This window comes from Leuciscus leuciscus, assembly GCF_965113295.1.
Source record: "Leuciscus leuciscus genome assembly, chromosome: 4".
NCBI classification, from domain to species: Eukaryota; Metazoa; Chordata; class Actinopteri; order Cypriniformes; family Leuciscidae; genus Leuciscus; species Leuciscus leuciscus.
In genome coordinates, this window is record NC_138728.1 from 16,650,787 (window position 1) to 16,673,124 (window position 22,338).

Consider the following 22,338-nt stretch of genomic DNA (forward strand, 5'->3'; position numbering starts at 1 on the left):
TCAGTGATGATCTGTAGGCCTACAGCTTTTTGGATTTTACAAAATTATCTTTAAAATACACTATCCTGAAAAAGGGACGTTTTGTTCAATGCTATAATAGTATACAATATTACAATTCCTGCAATAGCCTACTGGAGGCTGCAGTTCCAGGACTGCCATCCTAGGACTGCATTTCTAGGACCCTTATCTTTTTTTTTTTTTTTTGTGACAATGCCACCTAGCCAATAGGCTACTTCAACAGAGAAACCTGAATTAAAAATAAAACACCGCACCCATGGAATTGGAAATGATTACATTTTTATTATCTGTCCACCTTATTTTTAACACAAGTCAGCCTGTCAGGCATCAGTTATTTTAGCCGTGCAAAAACAGTTAATTGTGGTTATTGACGTTGTAAACTGGTAACGTTATTTGTTTTCATATTATTTTAATTTATCATACTGATAAACACATTAGTTTGTTGTGCAAACAGTTCGATTACACGCCAGATGAGAATGATCACGCCGGACTTCGGCTAATGAAAAGGAAGTCTCGTAGGCTACACATAAAATATCTTGCTTCCGAGTTGAAAAAGAAGTTCTTTCTAGCAAAACTGACTTTAAAACTAGAATATAGCCTAAGCCTATTGAAACAAATTAGGTTATAGCCTATTTCAGGGTTGCAGTTGTGTTTAGGGTTAGGAGTTGGTTAGGACAATAATCAGTCAAATTTTAATAATTAAACAACTAAATCATTCCTGAAAATGTATACAAATACATAATTGAACATAATTGTGCTCTAAAATAGTATACAAACAAACAAAAAGTCCTATATGACTGCGGTCCTGAAACTTGCATAAAAAAACATTAGGAAGTCAAATTGTGCTAAAAAAAAATGCAACGTAGGCTACATGACAGGTTGAGCATATTCCAACCCAGTCTCACTCACGAAATTTAATCTTGATTCGTGTTCGTGAACACGAATTTCTCCTTTTTTTCGAGTCTACATAAATCTTGCCGTCATGGAATGTTTGCTGTTCAATATGTTTGCATTAGGCTTACCGCACTGTGCTATCTTCCGCAGCTTCCAGTCAGTAGCTTCACAACAGTGAATTTGTTCTCTTTAATACCAATATTCAGAGGATTTCTCAAACTTTTTATCAGCCTTTTCGGGTAAGTAGTTTAATATCAGTTAGGCTAATATTTTCAGGTGTGTTGATTCTGATGTTTCAGATTATTTTATTCTGTATGCAAAATTCAGCAGGCAGTCGGTTAGAACTGAGATGACTCTTAATTGAACAGACGTACCAAGTGTCTAGGCCTATAGGTTCTTATTTTACTGAAGAACTTTTTTGAGTATAGGTACATGTGTGGTTCTGTAACAAATTGAACACAAGAGAAATAAACATATGGATGCATACATTGGGACACAGCTGAAATGTGTATTGTGACCGCCCGTTTAGAATGAGGCTGACAAACTTTTTCACCTACGGTGAAATGTTCGGTTCACTTAGTTTTATCGTGGCCACAATATATAAACTTATTAGAACGTGATAATATGTCGTGGCCACGAGATATTAATTTGTGGAAACATCATTACCTCGTGGAAATGTGATATGTCGTGGCCACAAGGTCATGGTAATCATCATGTCGTAGGCTAGGCTACTGAAGATCCTATGTTGAGGGAATTACATTTTTCTTGTGGCCACGAGTGCACGGGCTTACCTGGGCTGAAGCCCAGGGGCCTCCCATGTTCAGGTTCATGATGAGCTTAATGGTCATATTGTTTTAACTTGTCAGATTTTGTCGCTGTATGTCGCTAGTCGCTTGTGGACGTTGGTAGTGCTGTCGCTCTAATGTTATTGTTATGGTGCGTTCACACCAAACGCGAATAGCGCGTCAGGCGCGAGTGATTTCAATGTTAAGTCAATGCAAAGACGCGTTTACGCACGTCTAGAGGTCCCGCGGCGCGGTGCGTGTCCACTACAGCGGCAAAAGTCCGCTCAGTGCCGCTGGCAACGCTGTAACGTCTCCGCTTTGGGGTGTGTCTGTTGCAAGTGTGTTTAATCTAAGTTTTTTTCAACACACGGACAGTATAATCATCAGCGATGCACGCGATTACATTTAGAAATAGACAAGCTTTGTTTCCAAATGTACCAAGCAATGATCCTTTCAATTTTATAAACTTTTATAAACCCAGCCAATATAATCACAATTAAACACATCCAAAATAAAATCTTTAACATGTATATAACAACTGCAAAGCGTCTAATTTGTAAACAAAATGATTTACGCACTAAATCCAGCATAAACTCACTGAGACTGTCGACAGTTTCTTTTCCATGCATCATTTTATTATATCCATGTTTGTGGTTACTGGTTAGTTACAGTAAACCATATAAAACAGTGAAATCGCCCTCGAACTCTTCGGTCTTGCATGCACTGCACTCGAGACGGTGACGGGAGCTGAGCTCCACTGAAAGGCTTCTTTCCTATTGGTTGTCGCTCGCGAAAATCGCTTCTCATTTGCATAAAGTTGAAATTTAGTTGCTGTGTGTGGTTGTTAAATAAAGTGTCTTGTGTGTATGTGCTAAGTGAAATGTTAATAACAATGTTAAAATTGAAAACAATATAAAAAAACTCACTGTTGTAGGTCTCGAAAGAAATGAATGCATTCTGTGATGTAGATTACCTAGATATTACTCTTTTTTTAAATGAGACTCTATAAATCGAGGGGTGGGGGGCCTACAAAACCTCTCAGCCCCGGGGCCTTACATTAGGTTAAGGCGGCTCTGGGGATAGTTCACCCCAAAATGAAAATGATCCCATAATTTACTCACCCTCAAGCCATCCTAGGTGTATATGACTTCTTTCAGCCAAACACAATCAGAGTTATGTATAAAATATCCTGGCTCTTCCAATTCCTTTATAATTTTTCCAATTCCAAAATCAATTTTTTAATTGATTTTGACACTTCCTTTTGAAGTGAAGCAATGTGTTTTTGTAAGAAAAATATCCATATATAGGCTATATTTATAAACATCCAAGTATAATAACTGGCTTGCAAGCTGGCTGTCTGTATGCAAGTTCCAGCTGAAGAGTGACCTCTGACCTGACCCCAAAGCTGTTGTCCCTTGAATATGTTGATATGAAGATAAAGATATGATTTCTTCATCTTTATCAAAATTCTTTATTCACAAGCAAAAATGGCTCCTTTATGTTTTCCTCTTTATCTTGCTGAATTTAACTCTTATTGATCCATTAGACTTTATACAACAAAAACGTTTTAATGCATTATGACGATTTATTCAAAGATAGTATTTAATCTTATTATTGTGCTTTTCTTTTCTTTTCTGTGTAATTCTATATTTTGATGTTCACAAATCAATGATATTTGTTTTCTGTTTTTGTCCTTATGATTGTCCATTGTAAGAGAGACAACCATGCTTCTTTTCCCTGATCTTGTATGTAGCTATAAGTAAAAAAAAAAAACAGTCCTAAAGTAAAATCTTTATTGGCATGATCATTTACAGTATTTACAAAACATATACTTTAAGTATCATAATATACTAAATGTTACTTAGGTAAAGAGATATGAAAAGATATAGAGAAAAATGAAGCAAATGCATATCAATGAAAAAATATGTAACCAATAGAAATTATAATTAATATATAAATATTAAATAAAAAAGAAACAATCAATGAATGGATTTAAAAGACTGAATGTGGGATGGAATTGATAAAATTGTGTTATTGATGTAGGCCTATATTATTGTATGTTCTTACATTTTTTTTAGCATTAATTCATAATAACAAACTTCATTTGAATGCTGCTGTCTCTGCTTAATTTTTTTGTCATTCTTAATTGAAAAAATATTAAATGATTAAAAATATCCATTTCTCATAATCCCAGGTTGCTATGTCATGCAGGTTTGTTTACACATTAAACTCGTCGTTTCCTCATAGGATCTCGAGGCCACGCACCACAACATAAGGATATCGTTACCTTGACAGAATGATCTCGAGGTCAGGACATATTATCACGTTCCCACGACAAAACTGTGAACCGGTGTCCCTACAGGTGTAGGAAACATACACAACTGCTTCTATAAGCACTCATTTGTGTAATAGTACAATTTACTTTATCTGAGATATATCCTTTTTGTGACAACTTTCCAATATCACTCACAACTAGCCACGATGAAGCAATGATGTGGTCAGAACAACCTTTTTTGCTTGAGAAATCATAACATAAAACAGTTTTTGTGTTCTTTGTGCAATCAGTCCCATAGAGACCACCATCAAGTAAAGTTTAACTGCTTTTACTTCAGTTTTTTTAATACAGATTATTTGCTTCAGATGATTCATGATATATGAGAAAAATTATTTGTTTGCCAAAATTTTTTACAGAATAACAATTTTGAAATTATGTTGTTTGTATCATTTTTGTGATGAATGTGTATTTTTTGCCTTTACTTAGGTTTAACCTTCTTTTAATGGCAAGATGGGTGTTGCTGAGAAAGTCTGTGTTTTTGTCTTTCTCTTACAAGGTATGTGAATCTTTACCTTCACCAATGTCTTTAATGAGACATTTGTAAGATGAAGTAAACAGCTAAAATGTTTATCATGATGAATTTTTTTTTATATATGATCAGTGTATTTTAATCTGTTGTGTATAGGTCTAAATGGTTTAAACGGGTGTAAATGTAGAAACGGTACTAAAGTTAAAGATTCTGTGTATTTTTAATAACTCAATTAAAAGTCTTAAGTACCTAGCAAATAAATAAATAATAATTGAGTGAAAAGTAAAAAGTAAAAAAAATTCTAGGTTTATTAAACTTACAAGTAAAAAGTATAGCCTACCTTTCTTAGATTTTCAATTGACTTTTGAAAACAATTAAGAGACAGTATAGAGATTTTTTTATTTTTGATGCAAATACTTCATTGGCTGTTTAAAAGAAAACTAAAACTTATGTGAGCATGATTGATTGGCTTGTTAGTGACATTAAAATAAAGAATAACAGATTTTATTTTTTAAATCATTGTGGAAAGATTTAAGTCATGATGACTGACATAATGTACTTTGTACTTTTAAGTCTACATGAAACTGTAATGGAGTAAAAAGTATTGCGTATTTCTTGTAAATTTCTTGAGTAATCGCAAGTATTCGGTCTTAACAGAACCGCTATAGTATAAATAATCATAAGTACAGTAGTGCTTCTCAAATACTTTTCAACTATGCAATTAATAGAGGTCTGTTGTGTTACATGTAACATGATGCAAAGTAACAATCTGATTACCTTATTTTAATACAAGCTGTATACTAAAGACCAAATTCATAGATGTAAAATAAAGAAAGTTAAACATCAAATATGTTACATTTTATTTAAAATAAAGTAGTCTGACTTTTTGCCATGTTATTATTCTGATGTTGATTCAGTCACTAAAGCATCTATCGTCATCAATCCACACAGGCTTTTAATTGGTTTTCTCCTCTGCTTTTAATGCAATATAAATATAAATATTTATTTTATTTTATTTGTTTTACTGAAATGTAAATTAGGTCTATTTGTAAACTGAAATGTATAGTCAATAAAGGGTTTGTGTTTATGGCTAGAAATGTGCTTGTACATTTTTTTGTGTGCTTTAACAGTTTGTGTTGTGTGTGTTATTAGGTGTTTGCTGTAGATATTTCAGAATCAGTCTGCCAGAGAAGATTGAAGCTCTCAGTGGATCCTGTGTGATCATAAAGTGCACATTTGAGATTGAGGATAAATATGACATAGACCTCACTGAGAGTGCTGCTATAGGATTTTGGCTCAAAGATGGAACTAATGTGAATGACCATCAAGTGTTTAACTCTAGAGTTCACAGTTCTAATCACTTTAAAGGAGAAATAACTGGAAAACTACATGAGAAGAACTTCACCACTATCTTTTACAATGTTAGTTCAAATCATAATGGTAAATATTACTTCAGGATTGAGAGTGGTAATCTGAAATACACCTACAGAGAAAACCCCTCCACTGTAAATGTCATTGGTGAGTGATTTGAGCCCTTTATTTATAAATGAATCTGTTAAATGATTTTTTAGTTTTTTTGTCATGCTTTCATTGTTTCATTCTTGTATTTGTTCTGTATTTCAGAGTCTCCCCCCAAACCCACAGTGAAGCTGTATAAGGATCAGGATCAGGAGGTGTTGGAGGGGAGATCTGTGAGTCTGCGCTGCTCTGCTGAGACTCTCTGCTCCTCTCCTCCACCAACTCTCACATGGAGCTTCACTCCCAGAATCCCCCTCAGTGAGAGCAGCAGACAACAGGAGCTCCTCATCTCTGATCTGAACTTCACTGCTACTCACCGTCACCACAGAGTCACTTTCACCTGCACTATAACCTACCAGCTACAGGACAAGAACAAAACAGCACAGGACAACATCACATTACATGTTCAGTGTAAGTGATGCTTTGTATCAGTTTTGACTTGGTAATCATATTATTGTAAATTGTATTGTGTGGCAATGTATTTGTTTCCCCTCAGATCCCCCTAAAAACACATCAGTTTCTGTGCTTCCGTCTGGCTCGGTGTTGGAGGGCAGTTCTGTGACTCTGACCTGCAGGAGTGATGCAAATCCAGCAGAGCTGAACTACACCTGGTCTAGAAAGAGTGAAAGAGAGTTGAAGCAGCTGCAGACTGGAGACACTCTTACCTTCAACAGGACCGACCCGACACAGAGAGGCTGGTACAACTGTAAAGCTCAGAACAAACACGGCTACAATGAGTCATCAGTGATGCTGGACATTCAGTGTGAGTAATAAAGGAATAGAGAGAACCTTTCAACCAATAATAAAAATGTATTCCATCATTAACTATGTTTTCACAAAAAAGTTATTTAGCAGAATGCCCTGGCTGTTTTTTTCATACAACAGCAGTGAACTGGGGCTGTCAAGTTAAAAAAGACAAAAAAAATACATTAGACATAGGTCACATTTGAGGTGTTTGTTTCTTTGTTCGTTACCATTTTTTAATGTTCATGAATCGTTATTTATTTGCACTTATCCAGAAGTCAACGAATAACGCAAAGTTATACGATTTTAAAGGTGAACTAAGTAACTTTTTTACCTTAACCGAACAGCTTCGGAGTCATTGGAATAGTTATTTGACTTTTTGAGGTTTGAATGGTGGTCGTCTTGCACCCCCCAAGCGCCTGTGAGCCGAAAAAACACCCTTGCAACTTTGGGCCGGCGGGCTGTAACGAATTGCTTTACGGCACTGCACACATACACTATCTAAACATTATGCTAGCCTTCTGTGTATCATACATACCTCAGTGGACATGGCTCTCGCCGGGTTCTTTGAAAACAAATGCACATGACCAGCAGGAGAAGATGGGAGGGGGGAGAGACGCCAATGAGTTTTGATGACAGTGTTGTCAAATATCTATTCCGAAGCTGTAGGGGGAACTCTATTCGGTTGTTAAGTCGTGACGTAACCAATACTCTTTCCGGGTCCAAAGTCCAGGTCCTCTCTACCTACCTACCGCTTTCGCTAGTGTTTTGGTTATTATTGAGTGTTTTTACAATGCCGCAGTGCTGTGTCCCGTGTCGGGAGCTAACTCACTTCAACCTCGTAAATCTTCTTTTTCATTGATGCCTGGACTCTACCCTTAATTATGCCACCTGAGTGATGAGCTACACTAACCACTCTGTTGGTGTTAAAGGAATTTAAACCCTTTTTGACCGCCAAGGGTGCCTCACTAAGAAGGACGTGATCGTAAATAAATGTACAGGTTCCACCGTTGTTATTTCTGGACGAGAGGAGCGCTTGGACCCAAAACGTCACGCGTGACGTCAGACTTAACAATCGGATTGAGAAACCCGCGAGCAAAAAGCGAGAAAACAGCGAAGAAATCGGCAAAGCTGCATAGTGCTGCTTTAAATAGAGTGTACAAGTCCTTATTTTTTCCTTATTGGAGCTTGTCAGCGCCAGTTCCTATTCACTTTTATTTGGAAAAGTGCAGCCTGGAGATTCTGCTTCTTTTTCTGTTACATGGGGGAAAATCAAATGAGTTTGGAATAACTATTTTAATGTCTGTTTTATTTGCTGATTTGCTTTACATTCATTAGCACTTTAGTTGAAGCATATTCTATGCTAGTCGGTGACGTGTGACCTTTTATCGTACACCTTTAACCCTATGATTATTCAGATAGGGTAAGGTTAGTCAAATTTAGCCTAATCCATAAAGAACTCAGCCGCCAGGAGGTTGAAGTCCTTCAGGAATGACGTAGAAGACTCCCTTGTGGTTGTTCTTTTTTTGAGGCTCAGTTCGTAGTTATAAATAAAGTCTCACAGAAGGCAATCATAACAATCAAAATGCTTATTTTATTGGTTTCAATACAAAGCAGTTTAATATGAAATAAAACTTAAAATCAGCTTAAACTAAAAAGCTCTATAATCTAGCCTTTAACCAGCAATATTGGAGATGCTGTCAAGCGCCCCTTGTTAGGGTATCAGGCATACTTCACGCTTAATGCAGGCAGCATCTGAGGAGGCCTTTTACTCCTCAGACTTTTATGCTACTTTTTAGGAAATTCCACTTCCATATTTGTCATGAATTGATCAATGTCTTGTATGATCCATTCTTCCTGCTGTTGGAGTATCAGTCTCTGTGACTCGGTCTCAATCCTCTGGATGTCCTTCCTCTGTCTCTTACGCTGTTGTCTTCTAGCACTCTTCCTCTTCTTCACTGAAGTGTTCGTCTGCTCTCTTCACCCCTGTTTGTCTTCTCATGAACTTTTTGTGGTTGGTTACTAACAGTTCGTGTTCTATAACTTTCACAATTTTCTTCTCATCTAATCTTGTTTCAATGACACATAAAATGCCACAACATTCTGAGTCACTGGCTGCACAACATAGCATTTCATGCAAGCATATATGGCATTCATTCAAAAGCAAATAAATACCATCTTTGAACAGGTAAGTAGCAATATCATAATCTAAAACATCTAAAATGAATAAATAAAACCTTTATTAGTACTCCAATGTCAAGTTAAATCTACTATAGAGCCAGGAACAAATACAAACAAAAACAAATCTCAACTAGTGTCTGAATGTGAACTGTAAGCCATAAAATTAGTCAGTAATATGTAAGCCATCTTCAGTGTCTATCATATTATTGTAAATTGTATTGTGTGGCAATGTATTTGTTTCCCCTCAGATCCCCCTAAAAACACATCAGTTTCTGTGCTTCCGTCTGGCTCGGTGTTGGAGGGCAGTTCTGTGACTCTGACCTGCAGCAGTGATGCAAATCCAGCAGTGCTGAACTACACCTGGTCTAGAAAGAGTGAAAGAGAGTTGAAGCAGCTGCAGACTGGAGACACTCTTACCTTCAACAGGACCGACCCGACACAGAGAGGCTGGTACCACTGTAGAGCTCAGAACAAACACGGCTACAATGAGTCATCAGTGATGCTGGACATTCAGTGTGAGTAATAAAGAAATAGAGAGAACCTTTCAACCAATAATAAAAAATTATTCCATCATTAACTATGTTTTCTATGGAACACAAAAAAAGTTATTTAGCAGAATTCCCTAGCTGTTTTTTTTCATACAACCGCAGTGAACTGGAGCTGTCAAGTTTGGAGATGTTTGTTCTTTGTTTGTAAAAAAAAAATTTTATGTTCGTGAATCGTTATTTATTTGCACTTATCCAGAAGTCAATGAATAACGCAAAGTTATAAGATTTTAAATAGAGTGTACGAGTCCTTTTTTTTTTCCTTATTGGAGCTTGTCAGCCCCAGTTACTATTCACTTTTATTTGGAAAAAAGTGCAGCCTGGATATTCTGCTTCTTTTTCTGTTACATGTAGGAAAATCAAATGAGTTTGGAATGACTATTTTAATGTCTGTTTAACTTGCTGATTTGCTCTACATTCATTAAAGTTAAAGGTGTAAGATAAAAGGTCACACTGACTAGCATAGAATATGCTTCAACTAAAGTGCTAATGAATGTAAAGCACAATTAAAAAAAAAAAATTCTCATCTCATCTTGTTTCAATGACACACAAAATGCAACATCATTCTGAGTTGCCGTTTGCACAACATAGCATTTCATGCAAGCATATATGGCATTAATTCAAAAGCAATTAAATTCCATCTTTGAACAGGTAAAAAGCAATATCATAATCTAAAACATCTAAAATGAACAAATAAAACCTTTATTAGTACTCCAGTGTCAAGTTAAATCTACTATAGAGCCAGGAACAAATACAAACAAAAACAAATCTCAGCTAGTGTCTGAATGTGAACTGTAAGCCAGGAAAAATAGTCAGTAATATGTAAGCCATCTTCAGTGATTGTATGTGAACTGCAATAGAAAAGTTACTAAGAAAAGGTTCCAGTTTTCCTGCTCAGACTTTCTTGATCTTTCTCTCTATTAGATGCTCCTAAAATCTCCACTTCCTCGAGCTGTGACAGTGTAACTGTGTATTTCTGTGAGGTTGATGGGAATCCCTCTCCTGAACTGGAGTGGCATCTGTCTGGACGTCCTGTCACGAACTCTTCAAACACGTTCATCAGTGAAGAGCGATTGAACAGCACAGGCTTGAGGAGCTCCATCACTCTACATCAGTCACTCTCACACACATCCACTCTGCAGTGTGTCGGTAACAACACTCATGGCACTGCAAGAAAACAACTGAATCCCTTCTCTCAAGAGGCTTCATGTAAATTTCAACTTTAATCTATTTCAGTCATTGATATGGCAATAAATGAGCTATAGCCTGCTGCTTTTTTTAATGAATGGAATTATTCAGATACATTGTGTTAAATATTTGTTTGATATCAATACAGTTGCTCTTTGGAATAAAGAAAGTTTCCATGAACTGTCACTTTAATAGTGTTTAACGTTTACGCCGTCCTGGTTGGATTCGTTGCTGGGGCTACATTTATGGCCATCTTATGGGTCACAACACTGTTGTACAAGTAAGTAAACTTTATGATGCCTGATGTAAACACGATAGTATGATCTTTCCCATAAGGATAAAAAAACACAAATGTGATCTCTTTAATGTCACAATTGTTTCTCTTAGACAGCAATGAAATAAATTAAATAAAATTAGAAACACAAGAGGGGGTGAGATGGATTAAAACCCCTCTTGTGTTTCTAATTTTATTTCATCTACAGAATTTTAAGGGGAACATCTGAGCCAAATTTGATACTTAATTGAGTTCTACATAACATTATATTTAATTTAAAGGGATGGTTAACCCAAAAATGAAAATTCAGTCGTTCCAAATCCGTAATACTTTGGTTCATCTTCGGAACACAAATGAAGATCTTTTTGATCTGACAGCTACGCAACTGACACTTTGACGCTTCAAAAAGCTCATAAAGAGATCGTAAAACTAATACATATGAATTGAGGTTTAGTCCAAATATTCTGAAGAGACTTGATTGCTTTATATGATGAACAGATTTAATTTAGGCTTTTAATCACATAAACATCAATCAACGGAAGCTCAAGCATGTTCACTTGATGTGTGAAAACCAGTGAGGTTCATTCTCGTGTTACGCAGCACGTTTGAGCTTCCACAAGAACCAATGAGGTTCATTCTCGTTTTACGCAGCATGTTTGAGCTTCCGCAAAGAACCAATGAGGTTCATTCTCATTTTATGCAGCATGTTTGAGCTTCCGCAAAGAACCAATGAGGTTAATTTTCATGTTACACAGCATGTTTGAGCTTCTGCAAGAACCAATGAGGTTCATTCTCGTGTTACGCAGCACGTTTGAGTTTCCACAAGAACCAATGAGGTTCATTCTCATGTTACGCAGCATGTTTGAGCTTCCACAAGAACCAATGAGGTTCATTCTCGTGTTACGCAGCACGTTTGAGTTTCCACAAGAACCAATGAGGTTCATTCTCATGTTACGCAGCACGTTTGAGCTTCCACAAGAACCAATGAGGTTCATTCTCGTGTTGTGCAGCATGTTTGAGCTTCAGCAAAGAACCAATAAGGTTCAATCTCGTGTTATGCAGCACGTTTGAGCTTCCACAAGAACCAATGAGGTTCATTCTCGTGTTGCGCAGCACGTTTGAGCTTCCACGAAGAACCAATGAGGTTCAATCTCGTGTTATGCAGCATGTTTGAGCTTCCGTAAGAACCAATGAGGTTCAGTCTCGTGTTACGTAGCACTTTTGAGATTCTGCAAGAGGTTTGTTCTAGCACGTCAAGCAGGTTCGGTTGTTTATATGTTAATAAAAGCCCAAATTGAATCTGTTCATCATATAAACTTATCATCATATACCAGGGGGTGGTAGTGGCGCAATGGATAAGACACATGCCTTTGGTGTGAGAGACCCGGGTTCGAATCCACTGTGAGACACCAATGTGTCCCTGAGCAAGACACTTAACCCCTAGTTGCTCCAGAGGCGTGCGACCTCTGACATATATAGCAATTGTAAGTCGCTTTGGATAAAAGCGTCAGCTAAATGAATAAATGTAAATAAATGTAAATGTAATATAAAGCAATCAAGTCTCTTCAGAAAATGTCAACTAAACCGCTCAATTCATATGGATTAGTTTTACGATCTGTTTATGAGCTTTTTGAAGCGTCAAAGTGGTAGTTGCATATAGCTGCCAATGGAGGGACAGAAAGGTCTCAGATTTCATCAAAAAGATTCCGAAGATGATAGAAAGTCTTACGGGTTTGGAACGACACGAGCGTGAGTAATTACATTTTTGGGTGACCTTTCCCTTTAAGTGTCCAGAGCTATAAAAGAGCAACCTCCGAACAATAAAAATGTCTAATGAATGTGGTGCAAGCAGTTATGTTTTTAATTATGGATTATTTCTGTAGATGCTGCAGGACTCAAAGGGGAGATAAAACTGGAGTCATTCAGACTGATGTGGTATGTTACAGTATATCAAACACACATTCTATTCATTCTCAAACATGTCAAACTCATGTACGACCAGAACACTTTTACGTACAGTAACTCTCTCCAAGTTTATTTTTCATAAAAGCTCTCTACTAATGATTCTCCATCTTTGTTCATCCACTAGGCTGATTCAGTGGACAGTGGGGAAGAGCCTTTTTATGTCAATAAAGTTATGTTATCAGCTGAAGCCCCCACAATAAATCATCCAGAAACTCTACATTATTCCACCATTAACTTTAACAACACCAAACCAGAGTCAAAAGACATTAGAGGCATCTCTTTGCTTACTGAGGACTATGCTGTGGTCCGATTTTGCGGTCGAAACGTAGCAGATAGCGAGGCAAAGATCAGAGAAGTGTCGTCAATGCCACATGATGATACCATTTACCAAGTTCCTCACAAAGCAAGACGGAGTGCAGATATGGACGTAAAGCAAGGTGAATCTATCTAAGAAAGCATCAAATACAATATTTATAAACACGTAAATTCTTAATTCATTCAAAAATGGATTTTAGAGCACATGGAAGCCACACTTATATATATATATATTTTGTCATTGCATTAGACAACAAATGATTAATCACATTTTGATGGTGTCAATGAGATTTTAAGTGGGTGTTTAAAGTAATTTCCTAATTAAGTTCACTGTGCTGTCATATCAGAGTAACCACTGGTGTGGTTCATTACATTTACTATGAAAATTTTCCACTAACATTGGACAATCACAAAGTGTCACAATATTTTTGTATTCATTTTGTGTGTATTGATATATCATTTAAAACCTCCACAAACTTATTTTTGGGAATTAAAAATCATGTGTTTGTGCAGTCTTTCTTTAAATTATTTATTATTATTTTGTTATATAAGTTAGTCATGTTACACTTTACATAAATCTTTAAGTGTCTAAACACTTTGTGGGGCACTGCATATTTACAATGTGCAGATTATTTCCAAATAAATGTTGTTGTTTACTGTACACTGGCACCCTTTCAAATGGGTCTTGAATATTCTGTCTACTTTTATTTTGGTTTGCATTTGCATATTTGATTGAGAGCTGCAACATTCTGCAATAATAAAGTATGTTTTATAGACATTTGAAAGTTTATTCTTTTACAAGATCACAAACATTCTTGTAGATACAGCTTTCAGGTTTTATGCAAGATAAAAACAAAATAAATAAGTGTTTTTTTAAATTGCACAATTGTAAGGCTTCAATTTGTAAACGTATTTTTTCCCTTATGTTTCTCTGACATATACTGTAGGATTTAACTGCCAAAAATGCCTTTTTGCCATTTTATTTTAATGACCAGTACAATTTAGAAGCCTATATACCAACTTACACCTATAGCATTCCCAATATGATTATGTGATTGTGACTTTCAGTAAAAAAAAAAGTTCAGTTGCATCCGTGCCTAATGTCTCTGTCATGTTGCTCATTATTTTTTATAAATGTATTTGCAGACCCAATGAGTCACTGAGTCCATTCATATATATGACTCAAGCTCGTTGAATGTCCTTAATGAAAATAACATTGCTCTACACTCATAGATCATATTCAGTTCCATTACGACCATGTCAAACTCCTTATCTCATGTGACACAAGAAAACGGCACCTTTCTGTTGACACCTGTTTTGCATTATGGTTATACTATAACAGCATTGGCTTTATTCTCAAAGATGCATTAATCTTTCTTTGTTTATATTTGCAAATTTAAATGGGTGATAATGTGAACCCTGACCAAGTTTTGCATAAAAATTTAACCTGATCCCCCCAAAGGAAGTCACAAGGTATAGACCTATTCTTTATATACTGTATGTTTCAAAAGCATTTACCGGTACACACAACCTTTTAGTAGCCACAAAAGTTAGCCAACATTAAAGTTAGTGAAAGTGTGCTAAATAGATGCTGAGAAGCAGATAATATGTGTGTTTTATATTATAAAGTATATAGTAGTATTAGTAGTATAGTAGTTTTATATATTATACAGTATATAATACTGTGCAAAAGTCCAAGGCACCTTATTTTCACCCCCAAAAAAGGTTTTAAGCCAGTTATTTATATATTTTGCTGTAGTGTGTCAGTAGGAAATATCAGTTTAAGTTTTCAAACATTTCTTTTTCCATTAATTGTAATAATCGAGTAAGATTTTTTTATGCACAAGGAGTCTGACAACAGCCGGTGCTCCACAAAGAGATCTCATTGAGATTACATGAAGAAACAGAAAAAACTGAGGCAACGTCTCCAAGACGCATGAAGAAACCTACCTGCTTTCTCGTTGTCTTGTGTTGATGTTGCACACGGCTGGTGTTTTCATCGGCATTCATCTGGATGACATATGTTTTTAGAGTGTTTGCTCATCTGCAATAGTTCTATAGGACGTTTCCTGTCAGATGTCAAATAGACTTTTAGAAAATGTCTTTAAGATGTTTAGATACATATTTAGAATGTATTTAAAACTGACATCTTAAAGACGTCTATCAGATGTTAGTAAACAGCAGATGCTTTCCAGTTTAAGTGATCTTTAACAGACATCTTGCAGACGTACGTGTGCTATCTCTCAGGTGTTCCTGTCTTGTTTTGAGCGCATTGCTTGCGATTGTGTTGGCTGGCCATGTGCTCTTGTTTTTGTTTTTACTGTGAACATGGCTTGTCATGTCTGTTTCTTTGCTCCATGTGCTCCTCTGTCTATTGTCTTCTTAACTCTTTAACATTTGTGAGAAACGCTTCCCCGCCATTCCCTGCACGCTCTTAACCCGATTATGCATAATAAGCCCACAATGCACTTGATCATGTAAATGCTTTAACCCATTTTGCTCTATCAGAGTAAGGTCATAAATGGCTTAAGCATAAACAGATCGCCACAGCTAGATTTTTGCCCCTTATGCCGATTTCGCCCAGCATGTGAATGCGTTAACCTGCTTTCTGTAGACTTATTGAAGTGCGCATGTGTTATTATGTGACAGGAACATGGATTTAAGCACATCCAGAGAGAGAGTTTTGCAGTAAGGGAGGAGGAAATTTATATTGAAAACTCAGATGCTTTCTTGACCCCAAAAAGTTATAATAGTGCTCTCATCTCGTGAAGCAGATAAAGAAGTGGTTCAGTCAAAATGCTGCATCTGTAACTGCATGAGAGGGTAATATATGAGCTGTAAGTTTCCTGTTGAAATGTTGCAATGCTCTTCTTCTGTTTTTAATGCTTTATTTACATCACAACTGACATAACAAATGAAATACTTTGAGTCAGATACACAAATGATTATGTTTTGACGTCACTACCGGGTAATAACCTGATTTATTAATAAAGTCTTGTAAATGTGGTTTACTTGCATTATGGGGTTATTGGTTTGCATGTAAATCTGGACAAAAGGTTATTTTGAGTAAGCTGATTTTTTTGTGAGTTATCAGATCTGTTGAAAATGTGGTTTCTGTTCATGTGTGCCAAGACATTTTAGAAATCCCGACCGGACAATGTTTTACGGCCATGTCCAGGATATAGTATGTGTGGTCACCCACCCAATAGACATACAGTTAGGGTGAAATTAAGTAACTTAAACAGAGATTTTGGCCATTTTGCCCATCTCTAAGTCATTCATTCCCTGTGTGACTGGCAAAGGCTTGCGTTTCGATATGGGTGTGTGCAGTTTACCTTATTCAACAAAACATTCAAGTATCGTCAAGTTCCTGTGACATTGTTCCATGTTTTTTTTTTGTATGTATTGTATGCAAGTATGTAACTTGTAGAAATGTCTCTCAGCAGGAAATAGTTTGCCTAAAATGGAGAAGCACTGCAAGTCCACAGTGTTGCTTAAAGTGGAGCAAGACTTTTCTGCATGTGACGCAACACCTATGTTTTGCATTGTAAACGTAGCATTAAATGGACCTAGATATGTAAATTCTTTCACCATTTACCATGTTTGTTCTTCCTTCTTTGAAACAGAAAAGGTAAAAGGTATTTTTTTTTTATGAATATCCTGGTCACTCTTTTCATTATGAAATAATAGTAATGATAATAAACAAATGATCCCTCTCACCATCCCTCCTGAATTCAACAGTGTACTTTGAAATACACAAAGTAAAACCTATTAGGTAAACTTTCGACATATTAAAATGTCCAATTTAATAGGAATGTTACGTTTTAAAATGTTAAAATATTTTGTTCTGTGAAAAAAAAAGGTATGTTCATGATGTTACAGGAACTAGACTGATGTAATGAAAAGGGAAGTTCTGATGCCAGTCAGTATGTTGGCACTGTTCTGTTCATACAACACGGTTTCTATACTACTACTACTACTACTACTACTGAGTCAAATTGACAAACTCTGTAGATGCATGAGTGTGTGTTTTTCTTTCTATCATTGGATTTCAAAAAAGGATGGATATCTGGACAGCAGAGACAATTCTTCTTCTCAGTTTTCTGTTGAAAGGTTTGTCTACCTGTTCTTTCCCTTGAGTAAACAAAAATCATTATTTCTTTACTGGTCAACAGGCCTTATTGTGAAAGTAATTAGAGTGTGGAGTAGTAAGCCTTATTTTTTTTATTAGTTTAAGTTTAAATTTGTTGTCTCCATTAAAGTTGCCACATAGATGCCTGTATGATTCTCATCTATGGTACACGGAAGAAGAAAAATGTAATCATAGGCTGCTGGGTCACAGCAGCTATAAAACTGTTACACTCCAGTCTGGCCCTCGAGGTCCACTTTCCTGCAAGGTTTAGCTCTGATCAAACTCACCTGACTGTGACTTTCCAGTAATCTTGAACACCTTGATTATCTTTTTCATGTGTGTTTGATTAGGGTTGGAGCTAAACTCTGCAGAAAATTGACCCTCAAGTGGAACCCCTGCTATAATCTATGTCATTTGTTGAACAGTTTTATTCTTACCTCATCAGCTCCTTGAATCAATGATGGTTTGTTGAAACCTGCCAACTGACAGTCCCACCTGGCTGGAACAGGTACTGTTCAACAGCAGGCTACCTGTATAAATAGTGAAACCGGTGACCTATAGAGAAATTTGAAGGTCACGGTTCAATTTGGGTATTATAAATATAACTGTTTCTGAAATAATGAGGGGTAACATATTGCAGAATGAAATCATTCAGAAAAAGAGGCAGGACTGTAGGAATCGGGGGGTCATCACCTATTTTTCTGGAAGTAGTCTGAGGTTGTTTAAAAGCTGGTGGTGGACAAGATTCACCCTGAGGTACTGAATGTACTGGATAGTCGAGCAGTCACCCCTGTTCAACATTGCATGGGAATCAGAGCCAGGCCCTTGCGATTGGCAGATGGGTGTATTTTTTTTTATATATTTTTTTTTATAATTCTTATTTTTTTTAAAAGGGGACTGGAGGATTTGTTCCAATTATCGAGCAATCACACTCGAAATAAACCAATATCCCAGAGTATTACTCCAGTAACTCCAACAGTTCACTGAACTGAGACATGTTTTGCTGAGAGAACTGATGAGCACGAGCAGCTGATACTGAGTCAACAGGTCAACTATATCATGAGTCAACTATATCATGTACTACGCGTGTACTACCAAACGAACAGGTACAGCCAGCCACGGTCGCTTTGGCCAGGTGGTATTTATATCATAGGGGGCGGGACCTTTAGATTCTGGAGCTTTTGATTGGTCAGAAGATGTGAAGAGAAGCTGAAGTCCGTGTCATAAAAATCCGTCATCCAAGTTAACGGAAGTGAGTGACTGTAAGTTTTGAATGCTTATATCTCCTAAATGCAAATTTGTACCAAAATAAACAACAGCTTATTCATAACATTAGGGCTAACATATTCATACTAAGAGCTAAAAAACTTACATTTTGATTTCAAGGGGCCTTTAAGTCAGTCAGTCTTGTTCCCAGTCAGTGCTGGACTCCCTTAGCCTCTCTGATTCTGTTTGTGATATTCATTCATGGGTTTCATCCGGTCCCTTTCCACAGGTGTATAAAATCAAGCACCTAGATTATGAATGCAGACTGCATTGTGCTTGATTAATACACCTGTGGAAAGGGACCGGATGAAATCCATGAATAGGCAGTATCTCAAGGTGCAAGCTGAGGGGTGGAGAGTGTCCACCTTTAGGGCCATAGGGTGGCTTTTAATTGAGTTATTAAAAATACACAGAATCTGTACTTTAACTTTATACAGTTTCTCACTACACTATATTTACACCCCTGTTTAGGTCTGAGGACTGTTGTGTTAGATGTTACATGATGCAAAGTAACAATCTGATTACCTTACTTAAATACAAGCTGTATACTAAAGACCAAATTCATATGTAAAAATAAAGAAAGCTGAACATCAAATATGTTACATTTTATTTAAAATCAAGTATTCTGACTTTTTGCCATATTATTATTCTGGTGTTGATTCAGTCACTAAAGCATCTATCGTCATCAATCCACACAGGCTTTTTATTGATTTTCTCCTCTGCTTTTAATGCAATATAATAAAAATAATAATAATTGTAGGTCTATTTGTAAACTGAAAAGCCTAGTCAATAAAGGGTTTGTGTTTATGGCTGGAAATGTGCTTGTACATTTATTTGTGTGCTTTAACAGTTTGTGTTGTGTGTGTTGTAGGTGTTTGCTGTAGAGATTTCAGCATCAGTCTGCCAGAGAAGATTGAAGCTCTCAGTGGATCCTGTGTGATTATAAAGTGTACATTTGAGATTGAGGATAAATATGACATAGACCTCAATGAGAGTGATGCTATAGGAGTTTGGCTCAAAGATGGACATAATGTGGATAACCATCAAGTGTTTAACTCCAGAGTTCCCAATTCTAATCACTTTAAAGGGGCAATAACTGGAAAACTACGTGAGAAGAACTGCACCACCATCTTTTATAATGTTAGTTCAAATCATAATGGTAAATATTACTTCAGGATTGAGAGTGCTGTTCTGAAATACACCTACACAGACAACACACCCATTGTAAATGTCATTGGTGAGTGATTTTTATTTTTATATTTTTATATAAATGGATGCGTTAAATTAATATTTTAAATGTATTTGTCATGCCATTATTGTCAGTGTACTTAATCTTGTATTTGTGTGTATTTCAGAGTCTCCCCCCAAACCCACAGTGAAGCTATATAAGGATCAGGATCAGGAGGTGTTGGAGGGGAGCTCTGTGAGTCTGCGCTGCTCTGCTGAGACTCTCTGCTCCTCTCCTCCACCAACTCTCACATGGAGCTTCACTCCCAGAATCCCCCTCAGTGAGAGCAGCAGACAACAGGAGCTCCTCATCTCTGATCTGAACTTCACTGCTACTCACCGTCACCACAGAGTCACTTTCACCTGCACTATAACCTACCAGCTACAGGACAAGAACAAAACAGCACAGGACAACATCACATTACATGTTCAGTGTAGGATGTTTTTGTGGCATCAGTTCTTTTCTCCTCCATAAGACGCCCATAAATCTATATGTATGATATCATTCTCTTTTTCATTTTCAGATGCCCCTAAAATCTCTCCCTCCTCCAGCTGTAACGGAACTGATGTAACTGTGTGTTTCTGTGAGGTTGATGGGAATCCCTCTCCTGAACTGGAGTGGCATCTGTCTGGACGTCCTGTCAGTAACTCTTCAAACACATTCATCAATGAAGAGCGATTGAACAGCACAGGCTTGAGGAGCTCCATCACTCTACATCAGTCACTCTCACACACATCCACTCTGCAGTGTGTCGGTAACAACACTCATGGCACTGCGAGTAAACCGTTTAAACGTAATCTCTTCCCTCCAGAAAGAGGTAAACTCAAATACACACTAACATAAGTCACAATAAAATTGTCTGCCAAATGCATATATAATTTTTTTTTTTTTTTTTGCTCACAAGATGCACATCTTTTCTCCATCTCAATTGGAGTTGCTTTTGGGGGTTCCCTGATGATGATGTTGTGTATCATTATATATTCTGCACGGTGCGTACAAAATATTTGTTAGGTATCATGCTCTCTGGAATACTTGATTCTGATTGGTTAATCTCCTAATATTTGGCATCATCAACATCAATGTTGTAAATTAGTCAGTTCATCTGGATAACTAAAATTGCCACTACATCTTTCACACTACATACTTATGTGCTAGTTTCATTAAAACACAACTAGTGCAATCTTGCATCTCAGTTATGTAGTAAAAATTACATAAAACCAAGATAATACAAACTACATGTTGAGGTCCTGCTCGACCAGCTGGGGTTTCTTTTGGGACAGTGACCCCCAGTACATTTGCACAATGCAAGTCATAAATTTGAATCCAGGCTGTGACTAGTTTTTTTTAATCAAGGAAAAATGTTTTTCAGGAGAGAAAACAGCAGATCCTCACAGACAAAACAAGAAGTTACTACTGGAATCATTATGACTGATAGGGTGAGTACTACCAACAAAACATACTATTCATTAAAATATGGCACCTTAACACACAACAGTGCTGGTAAATATTCCATCATTTTAAACGTTCACTCAAAAAATAAAATTTTGTCAAATTATTCAGTCATGTGATTTCAAGCCCTTATTTCACTTCTTCTGTATTGCTCTTTTATATATAATGCAAGTGAAGGACTGGGGCTATCGAACTCCAAAATAACAAAAAGCACCATAGAAGAATTATAAAAGTGGTTGATGGAACTTGTGCATTACACTCCAAGAACTTATCTTTATTTTAAAGGCAGAATACACCACAGCAATTCACCCCAAATTCCATACTGCATTCATCTTCTAGGCTATTCAACAAGAGGGCGAGAGTGAGTCTGTTTATGCCAATAATTTCATGCTGTCACCTGCTGAAGATGCCACACTGAATCGTCAAGAATCCCTGCATTACGCCTCCATTGACTTCAGAAACATCCAACCAGAGTCGGAAGAAATCAGGGGTATCTCCTCGTTGACCACTGACTATGCTGTTATCCATTATTCTGGTGAAGTGGGGGAGACAAAAGACTCTGTGGGAGGTGATTGACCCAACAGCAACATCTCAGCTTTGAAGTCCCAGAAAGATTGAACTGTACCAGACACGGGGACAAATATCAGAAGATACATATGAAGAAACTTCACCCATCCTAAGACTGTTCACACAACCAAGTTTGTCATAAGTATATTTTTGCATAAATTCCTGTATCATTTTCCTTGAAAGTATACAAGGTGTTTCACTGTGTCAGAGCTTCCACAAACTCAAAGAAACGTCTAATAAACAAAAATGATAATAAAAGTGTGCTTAGATTAGAGATATATAGGGTCGGCTCAGTTTAACCAATGATACATTTTACTGGCATATGTGTTTCCTCACACGTTTTTTGTCATTTGTGTCTGTGGCACAAGCTTGCATCGACCTACAGGTGGATGTTCATCATTATGTAAAAGGATGGATATCCGGACAGCAGAGAAAATAACTCTACTTATTTTTCTCACCTTCCAG

The 22,338-nt window shown here is 36.8% G+C and overlaps 1 protein-coding gene across 1 annotated transcript; it reads left to right on the top strand.

The window, feature by feature from the left end:
• Positions 1-997: 997 nt before the first annotated feature.
• LOC309496489 (hemicentin-1-like) lies at positions 998-22,147 on the top strand. Its single transcript, XM_082166472.1, has 16 exons — positions 998-1,151; positions 4,459-4,528; positions 5,654-6,019; positions 6,125-6,430; positions 6,516-6,782; positions 9,193-9,459; positions 10,414-10,698; positions 10,873-10,957; positions 12,835-12,886; positions 13,041-13,365; positions 19,501-19,866; positions 19,985-20,290; positions 20,381-20,674; positions 20,762-20,846; positions 21,227-21,293; positions 21,646-22,147. Exons 2-16 carry the CDS (start codon positions 4,483-4,485, stop codon positions 21,880-21,882), a joined length of 3,354 nt encoding a protein of 1,117 aa, XP_082022598.1. The 5' UTR covers positions 998-1,151; positions 4,459-4,482; the 3' UTR covers positions 21,883-22,147.
• Positions 22,148-22,338: the final 191 nt, after the last annotated feature.

Excerpts from the sequence above, each read along its gene's own strand:
- LOC309496489 (XM_082166472.1), top strand. The coding sequence starts at position 4,483 with ATGGGTGTTGCTGAGAAAGTCTGTGTTTTTGTCTTTCTCTTACAAG. Across the intron at positions 6,783-9,192 it reads AGTGATGCTGGACATTCAGT|ATCCCCCTAAAAACACATCA; the intron begins GTGAGTAATAAA and ends GTTTCCCCTCAG. Across the intron at positions 20,675-20,761 it reads TCTCTTCCCTCCAGAAAGAG|ATGCACATCTTTTCTCCATC; the intron begins GTAAACTCAAAT and ends TTTGCTCACAAG.